This window comes from Periplaneta americana, chromosome 10, assembly GCF_040183065.1.
Source record: "Periplaneta americana isolate PAMFEO1 chromosome 10, P.americana_PAMFEO1_priV1, whole genome shotgun sequence".
Classification (NCBI taxonomy): domain Eukaryota; kingdom Metazoa; phylum Arthropoda; class Insecta; order Blattodea; family Blattidae; genus Periplaneta; species Periplaneta americana.
The window spans coordinates 139,814,950-139,836,069 of record NC_091126.1 but is presented as its reverse complement, the minus strand read 5'-3'; the positions used below and the strand labels follow the sequence as shown (position 1 = coordinate 139,836,069).

Below are 21,120 nucleotides of genomic sequence, written 5' to 3'. Positions count from 1 at the left end.
TATCTGTGCCAGTCTGTTGCTGAGATTTTGAACCTTCTAAACATTTCTTTATTTATGTCAGTCTATTTCTTAGTTCTTGTATCCTATATTCAGTATGCCAGTCTGTTGCTGAGATTTTGAACCTTCTAAACATTTATTTATGTCAGTCTATTTCTTAGTTCTTGTACCCTATACTCAGTATGCCAGTCTGTTGCTGAGATTTTGAACCTTCTAAACATTTCTTTATCTATGTCAGTCTGTTTCTTAGTTCTTGTACCCTAAATCATTTCCTGTGTGCATTTGTGTGATTCTGTTTCTGTGTACTTTTATCTCCTCGTTTTTTGTGTCAGTCTGTTCCTGTGTTCTTCTATCCCTGTTTGTTCGTTTCTATGTGTTTTATACCTACCACTTCCTGCATTCTTTATCCCTCCATTCGTTTCTGTATGTATTTGTGTAATCTGTTTCTGTGCTTTTATCTCTCTATTCGTTTATACATACAGTAGAACCTCTATTATCCGTAGTAATGAAGGGGGTGGTTTGAACGGTTAATCGAAAAAATCGGATAACCCGTGCCCTAAAATATTTTCATAAATTAAGTGCATAATATTTACAAGTTTCTTAATTTAAAGCTTCTGTTATACTGCAAACAAAGGCGTCTTCATACTGCACTCTACAATATAATGCTGGTTATAACTAATAAACACAATGAAGTACAGTAATATGTAACAATTTATCCTTGTATTTTTTTAATCGCGCACAGTTGCAATGCTAATCTCGCATTTTGAAACTAGACGAACCACTGTTTCTCCTTTCTCATACCACACAATTATTTGCACTTTTTTCTGTAGGCCTACTTAGCACAATAATTTTATTTTGGCATCCGTGGAAGATACTCTGCAAGGATGTTATACAGTCCATTCGAACAGCAGGAAAATATCTGATCTGTTCATCAGTTTGCAATTGTGCGGAAGTTCTTGGGGTCATTTCTTTGAAGGCATATAGTGAATATTTTAAAAGTTGGGAAAAACACCCCTTCCTAAAAGTTATTGTTTCTGTTCTCTTCAGCGACAGCATTCCTACTAGAATTTTTTTTCTGTTTCTATGTGTATTTGTGCTAGTTTGTTCCTTTTCGCTTTTGTTTTTCTTTTAGTTTCTGTTTGTATTTGTGCCAATCTGTTCTTTGTTTTCTTATATTCTTCCTTCAGTTTGTGTTTGTATTTGTGTCATTCTGTTCCTGTATTTTTTTTATCCTCCTTTCGTTTCTGTGTGTATTTGTGCCAGTCTGTTTCTGTGTTCTTCTGTCTGTATTTATTCGTTTCTGCGTGTATTTGTGCCAGTCTGTTTCTGTGTTCTTCTGTCCGTATTTATTCGTTTCTGTGTGTATTTGTGCCAGTCTGTTTCTGCGTTCTTCTGTCTGTATTTATTCGTTTCTGCGTGTATTTGTGCCAGTCTGTTTCTGCGTTCTTTTGTCTCTATTTATTCGTTTCTGTGTTTATTTGTGCCAGTCTGTTCCTGTGTTCTTCTGTCCCTATTTATTCGTTTCTGTGTGTATTTGTGCCAGCCTGTTCCTGTGTTCTTCTGTCCGTATTTATTAGTTTCTGTGTGTATTTGTGCCAGTCTGTTTCTGCGTTCTTTTGTCTCTATTTATTCGTTTCTCTGTGTATTTGTGCCAGTCTGTTTCTGTGTTCTTTTGTCCGTATTTATTTGTTTCTGTATGTATTTGTGCCAGTCTCTTCCTGTGTTCTTCTGTCCCTATTTATTCGTTTCTGTGTGTATTTGCTGCCATTCTGTTTCTGCGTTCTTTTGTCTCTATTTATTCGTTTCTGTGTGTATTTGTGCCAGTCTGTTATTGTGTTCTTCTGTCCCTACTTATTCGTTTCTGTGTGTATTTGTGCCAGTCTGTTTTCTGTGTTCTTCTGTCTCCAATTCGCCTCTGTAATGTATCTGTGTCAGTCTGTTCCTGCATTCCTCTGTCATTATGTTGGTTCCACTCTGTTTGGGTGATATACAGTATCTTGTATCACACTAATCTTCTGTCTTCTGTTACTCCTCCCTACTTCTCCAATATTTATCTCTCTGTTGTATTTCATTCTGTTCTTTGTACCTTTGTTCCTTTTTGTATGTCTGTCTACCATTCTGCATGAAACAGTTTCCTTCAGTGATAATTAGCATTGTCTTGTCCCAGAAAGCTATGAATTAAATTTAATCTATTTTTAAATAGCAAAAATACTTCCGGAACTTGCTGTAAAAACTCGTACAGATGGTCTACTTTTATTGCATTATCGTTGCACTGATAGTATCCTCATTTAATATTCGAAATGGTGAAGTTGTAAGCTGGCATTCTTGATGTATTACCATGCATCTGATCTTAAGTTGAGTCTGACGTTGAAATGTAGACGTGTAAATAACTGTATTGTGTACAATGCAGAAAACGGAAGTCTTATCTTATAGAGAAAATTCTATAGTTTTAGTACTTGTTTATGATAGTTGAAAGAAAAGGTACAGAACACAAGATGCATAAACAACCGATTTCTTTCCAAACACGTGATACTTATACAAAAAATTGTCACTAAATTACAAGGAGGGCCCAGAAGTATTCAGTTAATTAACTGGAAAATTCTCAGGTATTCATTTAGCAGTCGGCGTGGGTAGCGCAGTCAGTATAGTGCTGACCTTCTGTGCTCGAGATTGCGGGTTCGATCCCGGCCTAGGTCGATTACATTTAAGTGTGCTTAAATGCAACAGGCTCATGTCAGTAGATTTACTGACATGTAAAAAGAACTCCTCTGAGACAAAATTCCGGCACACCGGCGACGCTGATATAACCTCGGTAATTGCGAGCGTCGTTAAATAAACCATTTTTTTTCATTCAGCACCAGATAAAATCAAAACATCTGTTGGGCTATTTCCTCACAGAACATTGATTTCTTTTATGCTGTTGCTCAATTCTCATATTGTAAACATTCATATGTAACTATAGAGGATTCCACTTTAAGAAAATAGCATTGAAGATATGGAAGCTGTTCCATCAACTATTTATAAGTACTTTTCTTGAGAACTGAGAATTAATTAGTTTCATTTAATTCATAGAACATAATTCCATTGAGAACTTGATCGATTTCGTGTGTTAAAATTGTGTTACACCTCTAAAATTACCATATATTTAATTTACGAATAACGGGGTAACAGCTAAATTGATGGAATAGACTTCCGCTATTTTACCGAACATCTCTGCTGAAAAATTTAACAGACAAGTAGGAGTGGTGCAGTTAAAGCTAAGATATTACACTGTTAAAACACCACAACATTGTCTGCGCTTATTTTAAAAAGTACATAAAATTTAATTGTCAGCAAAACAGCAAAAGCATTAGATATATAACTTAGGTTCTTGTTTGATGATAGTCAAGTGTGAAGTTAATAAAGGAAAAAGTGTGGTGCACATAATTTTAATTTTGTATTATAAGTGCTTCTTAACATTTAATAACGGTGAGCGTATGCTGCACACAATATGAAGTCTGTATTATAAGCACTTCTTAACGCAATAAAATAACAATTATTATTATTATTACTATTATTTGTAATTTCAGTAACGTTTTAGGTCCCCAAAACTGTATTTTAACGTCTACTTTCGATCATTATGGAGCCTAGTTGAGGTGTCTAAAAGTTGTTTAATGGCCTAAATATCCGAAATATAGTTATAATATATATATATAACATATAATGTATGTCTTTGCAGGATCATTATGGCAATAATAGGTTTTTTTAATAATTTCAACGGACTCAACGTACCTATATTGTGCGATGAACTTGCTAGAACGCTGTACGTATTAGGAAGAGAGTGAGATAGAGATACTATACCTCACTCATTCTACTAACGGAGGCATCAGTGTACTAGCCAGGATCCGTAAGACCAATGCTTTTTTCTTAAGTTGGAATACTCTATAAACAACCCCATTGTCTATGTCAGAATGTTTTTCCATGGTTACTTGCTTGAGGGAAAGTTTTGTTCATAGAATGTGTCTCAGAGGAAGATAAGTGTAGAAGTTTCCCGTCGTTTTCTTCACTGATAATGAGTGTGAAGCAGAGGGAAATGGCGGACTAGTGCAGGGGAAATGAAAGTATTAAGGCATCTTCCTCAACGCCATTTTATTCTGGCAGGAATTGGACTTGTACTTCCTCCATTTGAACTGAATTTTTCGAAGTCAAAATGGGACTCTATACTCTTTAAAATGGTACGAAAAGTAATAAATATATTGAAATAATTAATAAGATATATGACGGTTTGTAGTTCAATATCTTGAACTAGTTGTTTTAAACACTAAAAACCAAACGTGAAGAAGTACATTTTAAAACAAATAGATAGGAATTTTCTGTCCTTGCACTGATTTTTTAACAAGATACGAACTAAAATATATTCTAGAGTTTGCTGGGCGGATGCTAGGAAGTGAGACTGGATATATTGTAAACAGAGTCGTCTCGCTTCTTTAGATCCTCTGGGACGGATACTGGAATAGAGATCGTCCTAGTGGGCAGCATACTTCAAATTTACATCTGCTTGTCCGGTGTAACATGTGATCAAATAAAAACATTTGTCAATTTTGTTTAAAATTCTGTAAAATTTTCAAGTATAAAGTTAAATTGACCATTAATATTTAGGTTTGAGGCCCAGATATGAACATCGAATCTTCTACATTATACCAACATTTCCATTTAAATTTTATACGGTAAATAATATCCCCGAAATAATGACATACATAAATGTATTTGCCAACACAAAGTGAGACAAAAATAAATATAGGTATGCAATATAACGTCGATTTCTTTTTAAATTGTTTTTGGGTAAAATTATACTTTGTAGCTAGCGATGGTAAGCCAGCTGCCAGAATTTGAAGATAGGTACACAATGATGTTAATTGATAATCACAACTTAAATGCAGTGTCTAATATGAATTTTGTGCTAAACTATTTTAGAACATTGTGAGATATTTCCCGCCCTCTTTGCAAATAAAGATCGTTTGAATAATACTACTAGCCTGGTTGAGTTTTACAAGACTAAACATTAGCAATAATATCCACGACTACACAGGCTGGCTGTGAAAATGATTGCTATGTTTGGCTCAACATTTATATCAACATTTATATTTGTGAGCAACTGTTTTCTATAATCAACTTTAATAAAGGCAGCCATCGAACATCTGTAACTGATGTTTCATTACGATCAGTAGGCTACTGTTCCTTTCAGCTGCCAACAGCATAAAACCCCGTTTTGATATACTGATACATAAAAATATAACAAAATGATATTGTACATTTAAGTAGCTATAGAATTTCTATTATTTCTGTAAAATAAATATTTCTTTATTAATTAATAATAGTGCAAGATAGTTTTGCAAACACTGAACGGGAATTCATTTTATAAACATTCGTAATGGTACTTTCTTTTCCGTACATTTTGTACGAGATCACCCCTTCTTCCAGTCCATCCTTATACAGAGGGCAGTCAATATCTGCCTCCGCTCGTGAGCTGTGAGCCGGCTCGGAGAGCGCAAACCTTGTGCAGGCCTGATTTAAATTATATTTTACAAAAGCACACAAAACGAAAGAACACAAATTGCATAACATTATCATGATACACATTTTAACAAACAAGCAATAAAATTGCATTGTTGAAATAATTCAATATAACAAATCAAATTTTGCCAATTATATAATGTTGCTTTGAAGCAGCATTTTAACGATCATGAATTTCATTTTCTGTATGACTAACATATCACCGTCTTCTGTGGCCGAAGTAACAAAACTACAGTATACTGATCTAAAGTGACAACACTTTCCTAAACATAATTATCCCTTCTCAAAGTTCAATTTATTCAGATACAGTTCAGACCAGTCATAAAGAAAATGAAATTCATGACCGTAAAAAATGCTGCTTGAAAGCAAAATCATGTAAGAAGAAAAATTTGATTTATTATATTGAATTATTTCAACGTTACAATTGCTTGTTCGTTAAAATGCGTATATGATAACGTTATGTAATTTGTGTATTTTTGGAAAATATAATTTCAATTAATGATCCGCCATCAATGTTGCAACTAAAATCTTGTGCATCCCTCGTGTTTATCGTACGGCTCGTCCTCCCCCGACATGTTACCTGCACTTTGTTTACGTTTTCAATGTGCCCAAACGAGACGTTCTACTGTAACATAAATGGCTTCCGGCGTAGTTCAGGCGATAGGCGCGTTCGCCTGCTGATCCGGAACTGCGCGCGGGCGTGGGTTCGATTCTCGCTTGGGCGGGTTATCTGGTTGCGTTTTTCGGATGTTTTCTACAACTGTAAGTAGAATGTCAGGTAATTATATGAAGAATCCTCGCTTCATCTCGACAAATATTTTCTCATGATTAAAAATTGACGTCCACACCTGTGGAGTAACGGTTAGCGCGTCTGGCCGCGGAACCAGGTGGCCCGGGTTCGGGGCAAGTTACCTGGTTGATGTTTTTTCCTGGGTTTTCCCTCAACCTAATATGAGCAAATGCTGGGTATCTTTCGGTGCTGGACCCCGGACTCATTTCACCGGCATTATCACCTTCGTCTCATCCAGACGCTAAATAACCTAAGATGTTGATAAAGCGTCGTAAAATAACGTACTTAAAGAAATTAAAAAAAAATTACTTGACGCTAAATGATATATTTGAAAAAGCGTTGTTAAATAACAAGCTAAGATAACATATACGAATATAAATATGAATAATTGCAGGAAATGGGACCAAAAGTAGGATTTTTTCATTTTTTTTTGTGGTCTCAAAAAAGGATGAAATACTGAGCATTCAGATAAATTCATGGTTCTAGGTGCTACAATTTTTAATATATTACTAATTGTATGTTGATATTACATTATGTAGGCCTACCTTTCGAGAAAAATGCAATTAAATTTTCACTTGTTTTCTTAGCAAATATAAGAAAGATTTAGGTATTTAAGAAGCACTGTGTAAAACTATGTCCTACTTTAGTATATAAAAAAGCCTACAGGTGGCGCAAGATGTCAAAACATAGAAATGCAGTTTTTACACCGTAAACTCGTTATTTTGTTCTTCTGTAAAATTTGCTTTCACGACTTTACGTCCCTTTTCGCGCAACGGGTCACAATTTATTTTCAATTGAGTCATTAATTAGTTTTAATGATTTCTTTTTGGCGTTTCATTTGCGTTGTGCAGAGAGATCCTATTCAGATCGGTCCCAGGTAGTCATGTTCCGTCAGTTTATAGCCTATGTCGGTAGTGTAGAGCATTCGTCACAAAGGAACTAACAATAAGAGTAAGAATGGTATGGAGCAAGACCAGTGTGCATAGGGAAGAGTGTACGGAGCCGGTATGGCATAGTTGCGCCCCGCCGTCAATTGGGAGGCCTAGGCACAGCATAGTTGCGCCCCGAATAAATCAGGTAGCGGAATGGACATGGCATAGTTGCGCCCCGATGGGCATAGTACACACGAAAGTGATTGTCATAAAATAAATAAATAAATTACTTTAAAATATTATAGGTGTAGCTGCATTGAAAAATCAGGTAGGCCTAGCATATGATCAGTTTTGCTTTTTAAAATAACACTTTTTTTTATCAATCACGCACAATAAATGAACGCATTTTTTGTTTGTACACCGATATCTTAATCCTACGGTACAGCGTTTCGAAAATCGAAACATAGAACCATTGTAAATTATTAACTCTTTACCCTTTTCACTAAACTTAATATTCATTTTAAATTAAACTCACTATACGCCACAGACAGTGTGAAAATCACTAATAAAATGTCAAGACTGCTAAGGCCCCATATTCAAACGGCTCACTCATTTGAATATGTATGTATTTATTCACACTGCAGATGGGTAAATACCCGATCAGTTAATAAAGTACGACCAAATTCATGGTGTTCATTTTTACGGTAGGCTATAGTTAATCACTGCATGAACAGTAGAAAAACAGTTAATAAAGTACTGCCAACATCATTGTGTTCATTTTTATGGTAGGCTATTGATAATGACTGCATAAACAGTAGAAAAACAGTTAATAAAGTATTGCCAACTTCATGGTGTTCATTTTAACGGTATCGATAATGAATATTAAATCGAATAGGAAATCAATAAGATTGGTTGATTACGAGGCTCGAGTTCCCGTAATGTCTTTTTCTCTACCTATTTCATCGGGGCGCAACTATGCCATGCCCCTTTTCTCTACCTGATGGGAACGGGGTGCAACTATGCCCACAAAACAGGGACCCTTTCTTATCTGCTGCATCTTACCTGACCGTGGGGCGCAACCATGCCCTGCCCCACGGAGCTGTCCGTTTGCCGCCGTATGACCTCTCGCCTGATAAAGGAAGGGCTTGAGGCTCCGGGTCCCTGGGGATCATCAGGCTACTCGTATGCGGACGGGAACTAGGTCTATCGGGGCTGAGACAGGATAGCCCACCTGTCATCGTCGAATTCACGAATGCCACTCAGGCCACTTGTCGGACTTGGACATTCATCACATATGAAGAGTCCACTGCAAAAATGATGGATGTCATTTGGAATACATTTTGCAGGAGAAGCAATTGAAAGTTTGAAATGCTTAGCCGCTCAAAGTTTAACAGTGATTTTCCGATCATTACTGGACAATGACTATCAGTGTTAATGCCATATAACTCTCTATGTACATTCTATATGTCTTAAGCTATGCATTGACAGTATTGTTTCATTTTCGATAAGAAAGTGACATCCATCATTTTTGCAGTGGACTCTTTATATAAGGGCGCACAAAGGGGCAAACCGTGACAAGCCAAGCCAAATCATGACTTCTCGCCGCCTGCCAACATAATTTTTAGGTAGAGGTTTGAATGGGACCGGTCTTCCTGGGATGTTTTTGTACTTCAGTCATATACTTGAATTCCAAAAAATTTTTGTTTCCACTTTTGTAACGTCTATGTGTGTCACAATCTTAAATTCTGTAAGTACAACACTTAACATTAATGTTCTTTACTGTGTTCATATTGTTATGTTTCCACTTTTTAAATTCCATATTATAATGGGCCTGCCAAAAAAATATCACTTAGCTTTATGCAGAGTGCAAGACCGTCTTCTCTATCCTTCATTCATTAAATCGTATGAAAAATTTTCTACCCTTTCAATTAAAAAGAATTCTCATACAAACATTGGTGCTCCCACATTTTGATTATTGCGATATTCTACTAACGGATTTAGATTCTAACTTAGTCCAAAGATTACAGCGCGTTCATGATGCCTGTATACATTTCATTTGCAACATCCGCAAATACGACCACATTACACATTCCCTTGAAACGCTCCAATGGGTTATATTACAGGACCGAAGATATATCCATTTACTAATTTTCCTATATCGCATCATCAATACTTCTTCGCCTAACTATCTCTCGGCGCGTTTTAATTTCTTATCCTCTTATCACAGCATGGGTACTCGTTCTAAAAATGACCCTTTATTATCTATGCCTTGCCATAAAATAGCTCACTATTCTTCCTCTTTCACAGTATCAGCAATTCGTTTCTGGAACTCCCTACCCAGCTACCTCAGGACCTGTCGAACGATATTGCAATTTAAAAGTGAAATGTTTAAACACGTGACGAGTACTCAGGTTTAATTCTCATTTGTGTGTATATATGTATATATATATATATATATATATATATATATATATATATGTAATTTTCTTCAGTGTTGTATAGTTATAATTTACATTTGAATTTGCTATTCTTGTAATTTGTAATATTGGTTCACCTACCGCTTGCACATTCATTGAGTGTAACTTCTAGCCTTGTATTATTTTGTAATTATTATTTAGTATGTTCGCATTATTTTACTCGACTTGTGCTTGTATAACTGTATATAAATTTTTATCAGTGTTCTTTAAATATTAGTATGTAAAATTGTATCAGCTTCTTTTGTTTCTGGCTAAGTGGAAGAGAAGGCCTGATGGCCTTAACTTCGCCAGAATAAATAAATAGATATTAAATTAAATAGATATTAAGTGGTGTAGTGGTATATGATTCCACATATCAAGCTTAATAACAAAATAATTATTGCAGGAACATTTTTGTTTTTGAACTCTTGTTTCATCACAATAAAATATGTACTTGACATTTAAGGCATTGTTACTTGACAATATACTACGTGTCCCCGAATCGCCGTCCACTTTGTTAGAATAGACAACCCAGTAACAGCTTAAAGGATGAGGTATACATCAGGAAGCGAGACCTGGCATATGAGTTGCGCGAGTAGGGAAAGGTTAGGCGATCAGAAAAAGAATTTGCGTGTGAGGGGTGGCGGTCGTTACTAGTACACGAATCTACAAACTTGTTTCCTTTGCAGTTCTTTTATTTAAAGCTGGCTAAATAATGATAATAATAATATAAATAATAATAATAATAATAATAATAATAATAATAATAATAATATTGATCACTATTACTGTTACTATCACCTATACTATTATTATGATTATCACTATGATTAAAATTATAATTTATGATCAAGATTACCATTACCTTTATTATTATTATTATTAACATGATTACGATTATTATGATTATTATTTATGATCATGTTTACTATTGTCTTCACTATTATTATTATGAATAATATTTATGATCACGTTTACTATTACCTTCATTATTATTATGATTATCACTATGATTAAAATTATTATTATGATTATTATTTATGACACAATTGCTATTACCTTTACTATTACTATGATTATCACAGTGATTAAGATTATTATTATGATTATTATTTATGACACGATTGCTATTACCTTTAGTATTATTATGATTATCACTATGATTAAGATTATTATTATGATAATTATTTATGACACGATTGCTATTACCTCTATTATTATTATTATTATTATTATTATTATGATTCAGATTATTATTATGATTATTATTTGTGATCATGATTACTGTAACCTTTACTGTTATGTTTATCACTATGATTAAGATTATTATTATGATTTTCATTTATGGACACGATTACCATTACCATTACTATTATTATAATATTATTATCGTTATCATTACAATTATTATGATTATCATTACAATTGTTGTTAGAATTACCATTGCGATTCAGTTCATTATGATTATCACTATGGTTAAGATTATTATTATGATTATTATTTGTGATCACGATTATTGTTACTATTATGATTATCATTATCATTACAATTATTGTTAGAATTATTATTGCGATTCAGATTATATACTATGATTCTGATTATTATTACGATAATTATAATAACTATCATTTTAATTACAATAATTGTTATTATGATTATAATAAGTATTACAAAGATTATTATTATTATTATTATTATTATTATTATTATTATTATTGTCGATTTGTTACGATTTCATTGTAATTTCCTTGATGCTAAAATTGTCATCTTTTCTCGCTTACTTATTCTGTTCGACCTAATCAACAAAATATTTTTTTATACTTATGGGCCAATATATGACATACGCTCAAGCAACAGTAAAGTGATTAATTATTTGCGTGTTCAACGTATTTAAGAGGCACACCATAAATTGCACGAAACTCGTATCATTTAAGACAGGAAATTCTTTCACGTTAACCCATTACGATTATATAAGAAAGGTAGCACTTTTGCTCTTAATCTGGGGCAGCGCTAGGGTGTTGATTCTATTGAAGCTTGGGCTGATTATCCTGTTTAGTTCCTTCGGAATCTTTCCCCAACTGTAATGCGAATATCAAGTAATCTCATGGCTAATCCTGGCTAAATATTATTTCCTTATCACCAAATCCATAGACATTAAGTAATGTAGTACCTGTTACAGAGTCGCTAAATAATAATATATACACATATGGCACTTCTGGTTTTAGACTTAGGCTGTTCTTACTCTTAAGACACTTGCTGCTTAATGTGACGAATGCCTTGAACTGCAGTTTTTGCATATTATATCATTGATGATCTTCCAAAAGTTCAGCCTTATATGTCACTGATATTTGGTTGTTGTGTTTTCTAGGAAGGGGTGGCGAACTGTAACGTCACGCAGCAATGAGGGGGTCGCTCCTGCTGCTGGTGGTGCTGTGTACATGGGGTTTCTCGGGGCACACCTCATCGGCAGGGGCAGAGCCCATTGGCCCTCTGGTTCGAAGCGTGAGTACATTAAGGATGTTCTTGGTACTTTTCAGCATATAATTTACAGCCTGATTCGTTTGGGTATGGATAATATTAATTTATTATTATAAAGCTGTTACGATAGCAGGAAAAATTTCTTGCTGGTTATATTATGATTAAACGATGGGAGTTTCCATATATGGCAATCAACAATGCATAATCTGAAAGCACAAATGAAAATAGTTGATGATTGAAATGGCTACTAGAAATCAACAGCGGGCACAGTGTGTTCTTTGGTATGCTAAATTTGAGAGTGTTAAAAGAGAAAAGAGTTCAAAGAGAATTTCGACGTGAGTATGGAGTGCGTAATGTACCTGAATAGGTTTCCATAATGTTGTGGTATCGAACATTTGTTGAAACAGATTCTGTGTTAAAAACATGCAGGAAGTCGCAGGCGAAACCCAGTACGAGAAGCAGCTATCTCTTGGCTTGGCCCCCAAACTCTCCAGATCTAACCCCTTCTGACTTCTTCGTGTGGGGTTTTGTTAAAGACATTGTCTATTCACAGAAACCCAGAATCCTTGATAATCTGAGAGTAAAAATTACTCAAGCTGATCTCTGAGAAATCTCCCATCTTTCAGTGTTGTATGCACAAAGTTTCAAAAATAAAGTTCAGTAGTAAATGTTTTACAGTGCTTTTACTTTATCCATACCCAAACGGATCATCCTGTACATCTGGCAACCTGTTTATAATCAAGTAAGTTAATTGCAGACAAGAGGAAGTTTTCCTTTTTGCAGACATAAGCAAGGTGAACATGAAACAATTGCGAGAGGGTAGTTTGATGCGCCTTTATTTCTCACTTTTGTTGTGCGACAGTGAGAGTAATCTTGGACATAGGTCTGAGAGACCAGTTAATAGTTCCTGTTCTAATGGCAGGAGTTGCAGAGATGGCGTGCTTAATGAATGAGGCTAGAATTTTATTACTGCTACCATTTCCTACGCGTATGATTTCTGTCATAATAGTACATTGTCAACGTATGAAAATTATGAAACTCGCTTGCGCTCGTTTCATAAACATCCTCGCGTCATAATTACCATTATAGGCAAGTTTCATACGACTTTTTATGCTCGACCATATTTCTAACTTGAAATTATTCATAAGTATTCATTTTATTCTTATATGACTGGGGAGCGAACTGACCTTGTGCAATCTCGTAAATTGTGAGATGTGCGCAGACGCGAAGGTATTGATTTTTTCCGGGCAACGAATGTCGACGACCTTGATATAACCTAGAGAGTAAACTTGATATAACCTTGAAATTGAAATTGACATTGAAAAACGAGATGACAAATTGAATTTATTTGAATATTATTTACAATTAACGCTAATTATTATAGTAACAGAACATAACCTTCTGCGACAGTATTGGATTTCCGGCCTCCGTGACGTTTTGCTAGTTGTCTTTCGATTGCATATCCGAGAATAATAGAAAACCTGAACTTTAATGAATAGGTGTACTTTAATGACATGCATTAAAGGATTGCTACCAGGTGCATAATTACTACATTTCGGCATGGTCGAGCTTAAAAACATTTATAATTATATACTTCGTATACAGCTCAGCAAGACCTTTGTTTCAAGTATTTCTACAGGACGCTACTAAGGAAGTCGCAATATACAAACAAGTTCAAGTAAAACAATAGATAGCATAGAGAAAAAAACATGAAATTAAGAGAATACATGTTTGAAGTCCCCCCCCGCGCTACAGATCCTCCTGCGCGCCGCCTCCGAACTCCCCTAAAACCTACATGATCCCTTTACCTTTCCACGTAGCCTTCACCGCGGTCCTTCAATCCTGGTCCTACAAGTTATCCTGAGTCCAGTGTTGAGCTCAAGGTGCACAGCGCTACTACTTACAACGAATGACCACATATCCACGGGGTCCAAGTTCGGCGACGGCCGGAAGCCGAGTCTAAATAGGAGCAAGCCCAAAATATATGAAAGAAACGGAGATGATGATGAAAGAGGAGAAGTGTAATTATGATGGCGAAATGAATCCGAGATACATCGCTGAAAGTTACCCAGCAATTCTTCTTCGATTGGTTGACGGAAAACCTCGGAAAAAAACTCAACCAGGTAACTTTCCCCAGTCAGGATTTGAACCCGGGCCTGTTCGTTTCACAGTCAGACGTGCTAACCGTTATTCCATAGCGGTGGACCGAGCGAAGGATCAGACTAATAAATTTTTAAATGTTAAATTGTTTATATTGCTTTTACAAGTTGCTCAAACGCTCATCCACTATCCACCTTCCGTCATCTACTATCTATCTTCCATGATATACTATCCATCTTCCATCATCCATTCTCCATTATCCACTATCCATCTCACATTAATCCATCTTCCATCATCCACCATCCCTCTTCCTCCGTCCACCATCCATGTGCCATCATCTATTATTATATTAAAATCTCAGTTGATACACTTTTCTTCTCCAAATTCTCATGTCATATGAAATTTCCTTAGTCTGTATGTAAGCCCCAAATTTTACAGCGTCATTTTTTATAACGTAGAGAAGCCTGAAATCGGACCGCATATAGGCAACGACCGTTGTTATGTCTATGCAACATTCTCCATAACGTTGGATGATAAACATGTGTGTCATACTTCTAAGGAAAATCGGTCTATTGTCACGCCATGTGCTCATCAAGTTTAGATAAATAATAATGCTCTGGGCCATATTAGTGCGAAAAACAATTTGATCAGTTATCGACAATCGTATTCTGTGTGATAACGTCGAGAGCACAATACTGATGGTTTATTTCGATACATCTGTTGAAAGTGAGCTGTTGGGGACTATAAAAAGAATTTCATAAGAAATTTCCCTATATCAACTTCATTTACAGAACCACGACATACCGGATTGTGAACAACAAAAAGAAGTTGGTCTGATTCATAAAAGAAAGGTGACGTATGGTGCCTGCAGGAGAAAAACTGTACAGAATTCAAACTCTCTCCCAAATACGATATTACATGGTATGTGATTTTGGAGGGGGTGAATTTAAAGGGCCACGTATGTTAGTACTATCGTCTCACTCAAAAAGTTAACGTCGACTAGTCAAAGAATTAATGTTTTCTGTATTTCTGACAAACACTCGCAGATTATCTTGCAACAGTGGCTGAGTGTTTTGTTTATTATAAATCATCCGATATGCGACACACTCCTAAGGCGATGATAAGACATGAGTGCTGACTTCGACCTCTCCCGCCACTGATCCAAAAGACTCTGTATGGTAACTAAAGATAGGAATTTATACCACAATATGAGGATATTAGGTTAGTTGTGCTTAGACTGTTGTTACGTCATGAATGACGAAATGTGTTTTGTATCGCAGCAATTGAATGGGGATATGTTTCTCGTAGTCTCTGTGGGTAAATTTCTATCTCTAATGATAACATTTGGCTTGACGAGTAACAAACACGTGGTGAGCGGAGTAAACTTGAGGATCAAAGGGTTGCCGAAGTTAACCTCTCGAATGCGACCATAATACAATCCCTACACTTTTTAAGAACGGAAAGGTAACATTTAGGAAACTGTTCTCAGGTGTCCCCAAGAACTCAGTTAAAAGTAACAAAATCCAAAAGTTTATTTTTTTATCGATAATCATGGTGCTTGTTTTCGTCATCGAAGTGACGGTGTTTCCCGATTGCTGTTGCGTAGATTAGAAATGACTCTCCCTCTTGTCTCCAGTAGAAATTAAATTGCCTTATTCTTCCATTCAAGTCGAACCCTCGTAAACCAATTGACGTTGCACATTTGGGAGGGAGAAGCAGGAAATCGAAGCGTTGAGTTCTTTGACCCCATATATTTATGACATTACAGGCTAGAACACCTTCGTGAGGGCCTTTGTTTATTACTTTACGAATACCTCTTTCTCAGTCGGGAATAGCTTACACGATTGAAGCATTGAGTGATTCTATGGGCCATTGTCCTGAGTTCGAATTCCACATATAATATGATTTTCATTAGTTAATCATGCTGTTCTCTGAGGTTTAGAGGACTGATTCCTTTCAAAATCATAAACGGTCTCAAAATGAAAACTATAGGACTACATCCACAATGGAAATGCAGTAAATACACAGGGTCAACCAAATTTAGTACATTTATATTAATTGCATAAATTAGTGATGATGTTGATTATGATTGCAATTGAGGTGCTGGGTGCAATAACAACTTAAGTTGAAAACCCATGTTTTGAAGAAAACAATGTAAACGTTTTAGAACAATGTGGAAATTTTATTAGTATATATATTCGTATCATTTGTTCTGTATAATATGTTAGTCTGTATGAATTATTCAAATCCAATATCAGTTACAATTTAAACACAACACATTTTCAAATATTTGTAAATAAAATATTGAAAAACTTAATTTGTTATTGCAGAGAAAGTCTGAGACTTCTTAAATTAGAGTCCCCAGGCATTCCTAAAATGAAAGTATAAATTCAGTACATTACTGTAACTTAACATTCAGTTAATTCTCTACTCAAAATCCCTCTATTACCATTAACCTATTTCAACATGCACTTATTTCCTAAATACAGGGAATATCTTTTAACTCTCCCGGAGAGTTGGAATTTCCCGGTCGCGGCCACAGAGCGACTGCCTCCCGCTATGAATGCTTCCGCTGTTCGCCTAGCAGGCAAGCAATGTATAGTTACTTTTACTTACCAAGCTCATATTTTATGGTCAAAATGTTCCCGTTGACTGCTACACATTGCTGACACCTTATGAAATTATTATTAACTTTCACAAGTTCAGCAGCACTGATTGACTCCATTTCAGCTCTTACGTAGTCTTTTACAATCATTTATTGAATCTGTTTCTTTGAATTTTTAGCTAGGTTTTTTTTATTGTTTTACACAAGGTAAAGGTCTATTTGGAAATTTCTGTCGGAACTTGCGTCGCGTTTACGGAAAGGATTTTCTGTATTTTATGTAAGTATTTTAAATATACACACGCTCACGTAATGAAATGGCATTGAAAGTAAACAGTTCACAAACTAATCACACACTTCACACAAATAATTAAGCACAGCTCAGAAACTAAGGTGCATTGGAGTGTGTATCTACCCTATACGGCAGTCAGTCTAGCATTGAACCAGTCAACCGGGAGCTGCGTCATCAGCGTATTAGTCACAAGGTCACCTGGGAGCGGGAAGTGGCAACTCTCCAGGATAGTTATAAAATAAAAGATGTTCCCTGTATCTTACAGAGTACTAGTTACGCTACTCCTTATTATAGGCTACTATTTCTCAATCGCATATCTATTTACAGTATGTAGAGTGAAGAATTCTCCCTCTTCATACTCGTTCTTCAAATTCATTCTTTATTTTCTTTTCTCACCTACAGCTTCTGCCAGAAGTTTAAAGACATCTCTTCAAAACTGATGTTTCACTACCAACTTTATTCAAATCAGTTTTTCCAGGAAAACTGGGAATTCCAATGATTTTTTTTTAGAAATATTCGTTTAATATTAGTGTAAAACATAGCTGATAACCTCTAAAATTAAATATTCTAATGTTTTATTTTCAAAAGGAAAATATTTTATAAGTTTTATAGGCATTAATTCTAGATGGCCGTGGCTGGGTAATAGGTACTGTTTTGTTTTTTAAAGTTTGCAGCACTTACTCGTAGTAAGGTTAGCAGTTAATGTATGTTTTTCAAGTAGCTGTTGTTGAAGAAATATTTTGAGAGTCTGCACTGTTAATTCCAGAGCTCCAAGATCAAGGAGCTTATTACTCTGTACTATATTCACTTCTGGTAGTGTGGATTTCACTTCTGGTAGCGCGGAAGGAACAGCCTTAACTCTACTAGCATAAATAAATTAATACATCAATATTCTTTTTGCCACTTATTTTAAGTACTTTGCGTTAGTAACAATTACTAATCTTCCAGTTCAAGTGAATATTTTGACTTAAAAATGTCATAGTTGTTTCCAAACTGGAAAAATGATTGACATTAACACATCTGTAACAAAATGTGTGTAACATCCGTGACACGGAAGAAACAGCTATAAAATATTTTACTGATTATGTTTTTATGAAGAAACTAGATACCATGAGATTTGCATAGCTTTCACGTGGACACTATGAGAATGAATCTCTTTTTGATTGCGACAGAGACCTGCATTTTACACTTTTTGCTAATAAGGTGTGGAGTTCACAAATGAAGAGTCCACTGCAAGAATGATGGATGTCATTTGGAATACATTTTGCAGGAGAAGCAATAATTGAAAGTTTGAAATGCTTAGCGCTCAAAGCTTAACTGTGATTTTCCGATCATTACTGGACAATGACTATCAGTGTTAATGCCATATAACTCTGGATGTACATTCTATATGTCTTAAGCTATGCATTGACAGTCTTGGTTCATTTTCTACAAGAAAGTGACATCCATCATTCTTGCAGTGGACTCTTCAAATCTTGTAACATCTTTGACGGAACCTTTTCTTTATTTTCTGCAATATTATATTTTATTCAGAAACTTTCTGTAAAATGATAATGATCTTCTAAATTGATTCTAGTATTAAAAGTTGGCAAAAGTAATTTCCTTCACAATATATAGAGTTTGAAAATATTAAAAATGTAACATGCGTGACAACTGGACTGGTTATAGCGTGAAACCCCTGATTTATATACAGGGACAAAATGTCTGTGAAAAGTAAGTGATTTTTTTTACTGCAAACCCAGTCTGTCTATTTTTCAAACTGTGGATTATATAACAATTTTTCTGTTATGAAAACTTATTGAAAAATTACATTTTTTGTTGGAGAAAAATTTATTTCCCCAGAATGAGTGTACTTAAATCAATTAATTTTGAGAAAGCGTTAGAAATAATCTTAAGTGCTTCTTGTGCAATTGTTACTTGTTAAAAAATGTGGCAGCTCGTTCAAGGATTAAAATCCAGATTTTTTCCTTTCTTTTATCTAGAAAAATAATGCCATTTTCTAAAATTCCCTTGAGTTTGAAATTCGCGGGAAATTGATCCGGAACCGCCACTGCCACTAACGTCATAACATTGAGAGTTGGTAACACTGGTCGGTCAGCTTATTCCCTCCATTTTTAGTAAACAGTTGTGGAGTTTGTTGCAAGTGTGGAAAGCTTAGATTTCTTCCTTGAAAAAAAAAAGTGAAAATGGATTGAAATTCAGTGAGTGTAGACGTGAAGTGGCATATTATTGAGATACAGAAGAACGATTTGAGATAATAATTATTGTAATTAATAATTAATTTTTCTCCTACGAAAAATGTAATTTTTGTGTAAGTTTTCGTAACACAAAAATTGTTATTTAATCCACAGTTTCAAAGATAGAGAGATTGGGTTTGAGGTAAAATAAACTTCATTTTTCTCAGGCGTTTGGTCCCTGTATAAGGATAAGTGGGTTTCAGATAAATTTAAGGACAGGAGTAAAATATATCTTCTGCAGGGATGTTCTTAAACATTCGATAAACACTGTAACTCTGAAATTAACTCTAAAAGGAAATTTTTCTAAATTATTTTGCTTACTAATTTTTAAAGGCCCACTTATTTCTCTAAAATCTATCTTCTCATTAATCTTCAAAAATTTATTCTCTATCGCGACAATTCTCAAATCATTGGTGGATATACATTTTGGGAGTATTTATATGGATCACGTTTCTTTAAACGTCCTCATAGGGGTCAAATACCCTTTTCTACATTACCTCTTATATTTTTCAGTCTCCATATCCCTAATCTTCTCCAGGATATCATATTTTTATTTCCCTTGTATAGAGTAAAGTTTGGTAATATTGTGATAGTTCTTTTTGAAAATTTATTACACTTTCACTGAGTGAGAGAGGGACTAGTTTTGTGCAGAAACTTGTCCATGAACATTCCCTTAATACGTTTACGCAAAAAAAAAAACAGATTTTGCTCTCGCTCAGTAAAATTGTAACAAATTCTCAAAAAGAAGTATCACTATATTACTCATATCACAATATTACCAACATTTACCCTATAATCTAATGTAATCTTCCCGATCGTTTTCATTTTCCTATAATAGACAACTTACTGAACACAAGTTCAATATATTGCGAAAAATATGTTGCTTTGAAATTTAGTTTTATCTATAATATAATAATAATTATTATTACTTCATTATATATTATTTATTAGCACTGAAGTAAGATGAGAGAGAATATGGCGTGAAAGAAAGCATGCAAATGACAACGAGCCCTAGGGTTGATCAAATACTCGTCTGGAAATCGGATTTGCCAATGTGAGAGCTGAGGCAGGACGTCTGTCAGCATCAGAGTGACAAGTGCTACCCAGACCAGACCACCTGTCGAACTGGTAAAATAGTCAATTACTGTTCGTGCAATAAATCAGTTTGAGCCTAAGTGTATGAATCCATGGCAGTCCATTCTCCGAAAAACCAGCGAGCAAATGTCTAAGTGTATGAATGTATCCTGGGTTCGACCCTCTAAAAACATGCAAGCAGGCAAGGCAGCCAGCCAAAAACGCCTGAATTGTCCTACTTACTAGGAATCGAAATAATTGTTGAATCATGATAAGCATCCGTACAAATTTCGTAACGGAAATTCAGTTGTGAAACAACATTTGGTTATGGTTCAAGGGAGCAGAGGCAACGTATTGTGTGAAATTCCTATCAAATCATTTCGTAATAGGTCTCAAAAAAAAAAACATTTAAATATTGTGTCGAGGCTTCGAAAATAAAATACTCACTTCAGTTTAATATTGCAAAAGTCAGTTTTTAATCTATGTCTTAAATTAATCCTAAACTGCAGCGGGTATCAGTAACCGATGGCATTATTTTATGATTTGACGTGAGTGAACATTGAGGTAATTTAAATGATATATGTAATAGTGATGGGTAAATTTCTGGAATCTTTGCCATTGGGAATATTTCCAGTGAGAATTACTGGGAATATTCCCTGAAAAATTCAG

At 35.0% G+C, this 21,120-nt stretch overlaps 1 protein-coding gene across 1 annotated transcript in view; it reads left to right on the top strand.

Annotated features, from left to right (window-relative positions):
• LOC138707741 (MAM and LDL-receptor class A domain-containing protein 1-like) overlaps positions 1–21,120 on the top strand; it is a 280,376-nt gene that overhangs the window by 45,179 nt on the left and 214,077 nt on the right. The window contains exon 2 of the mRNA XM_069837606.1: positions 12,037–12,170. Coding sequence (XP_069693707.1) covers positions 12,069–12,170 — 102 coding nt within the window. The 5' untranslated portion in view covers positions 12,037–12,068. The remainder of the gene's footprint in view (positions 1–12,036; positions 12,171–21,120) is intronic.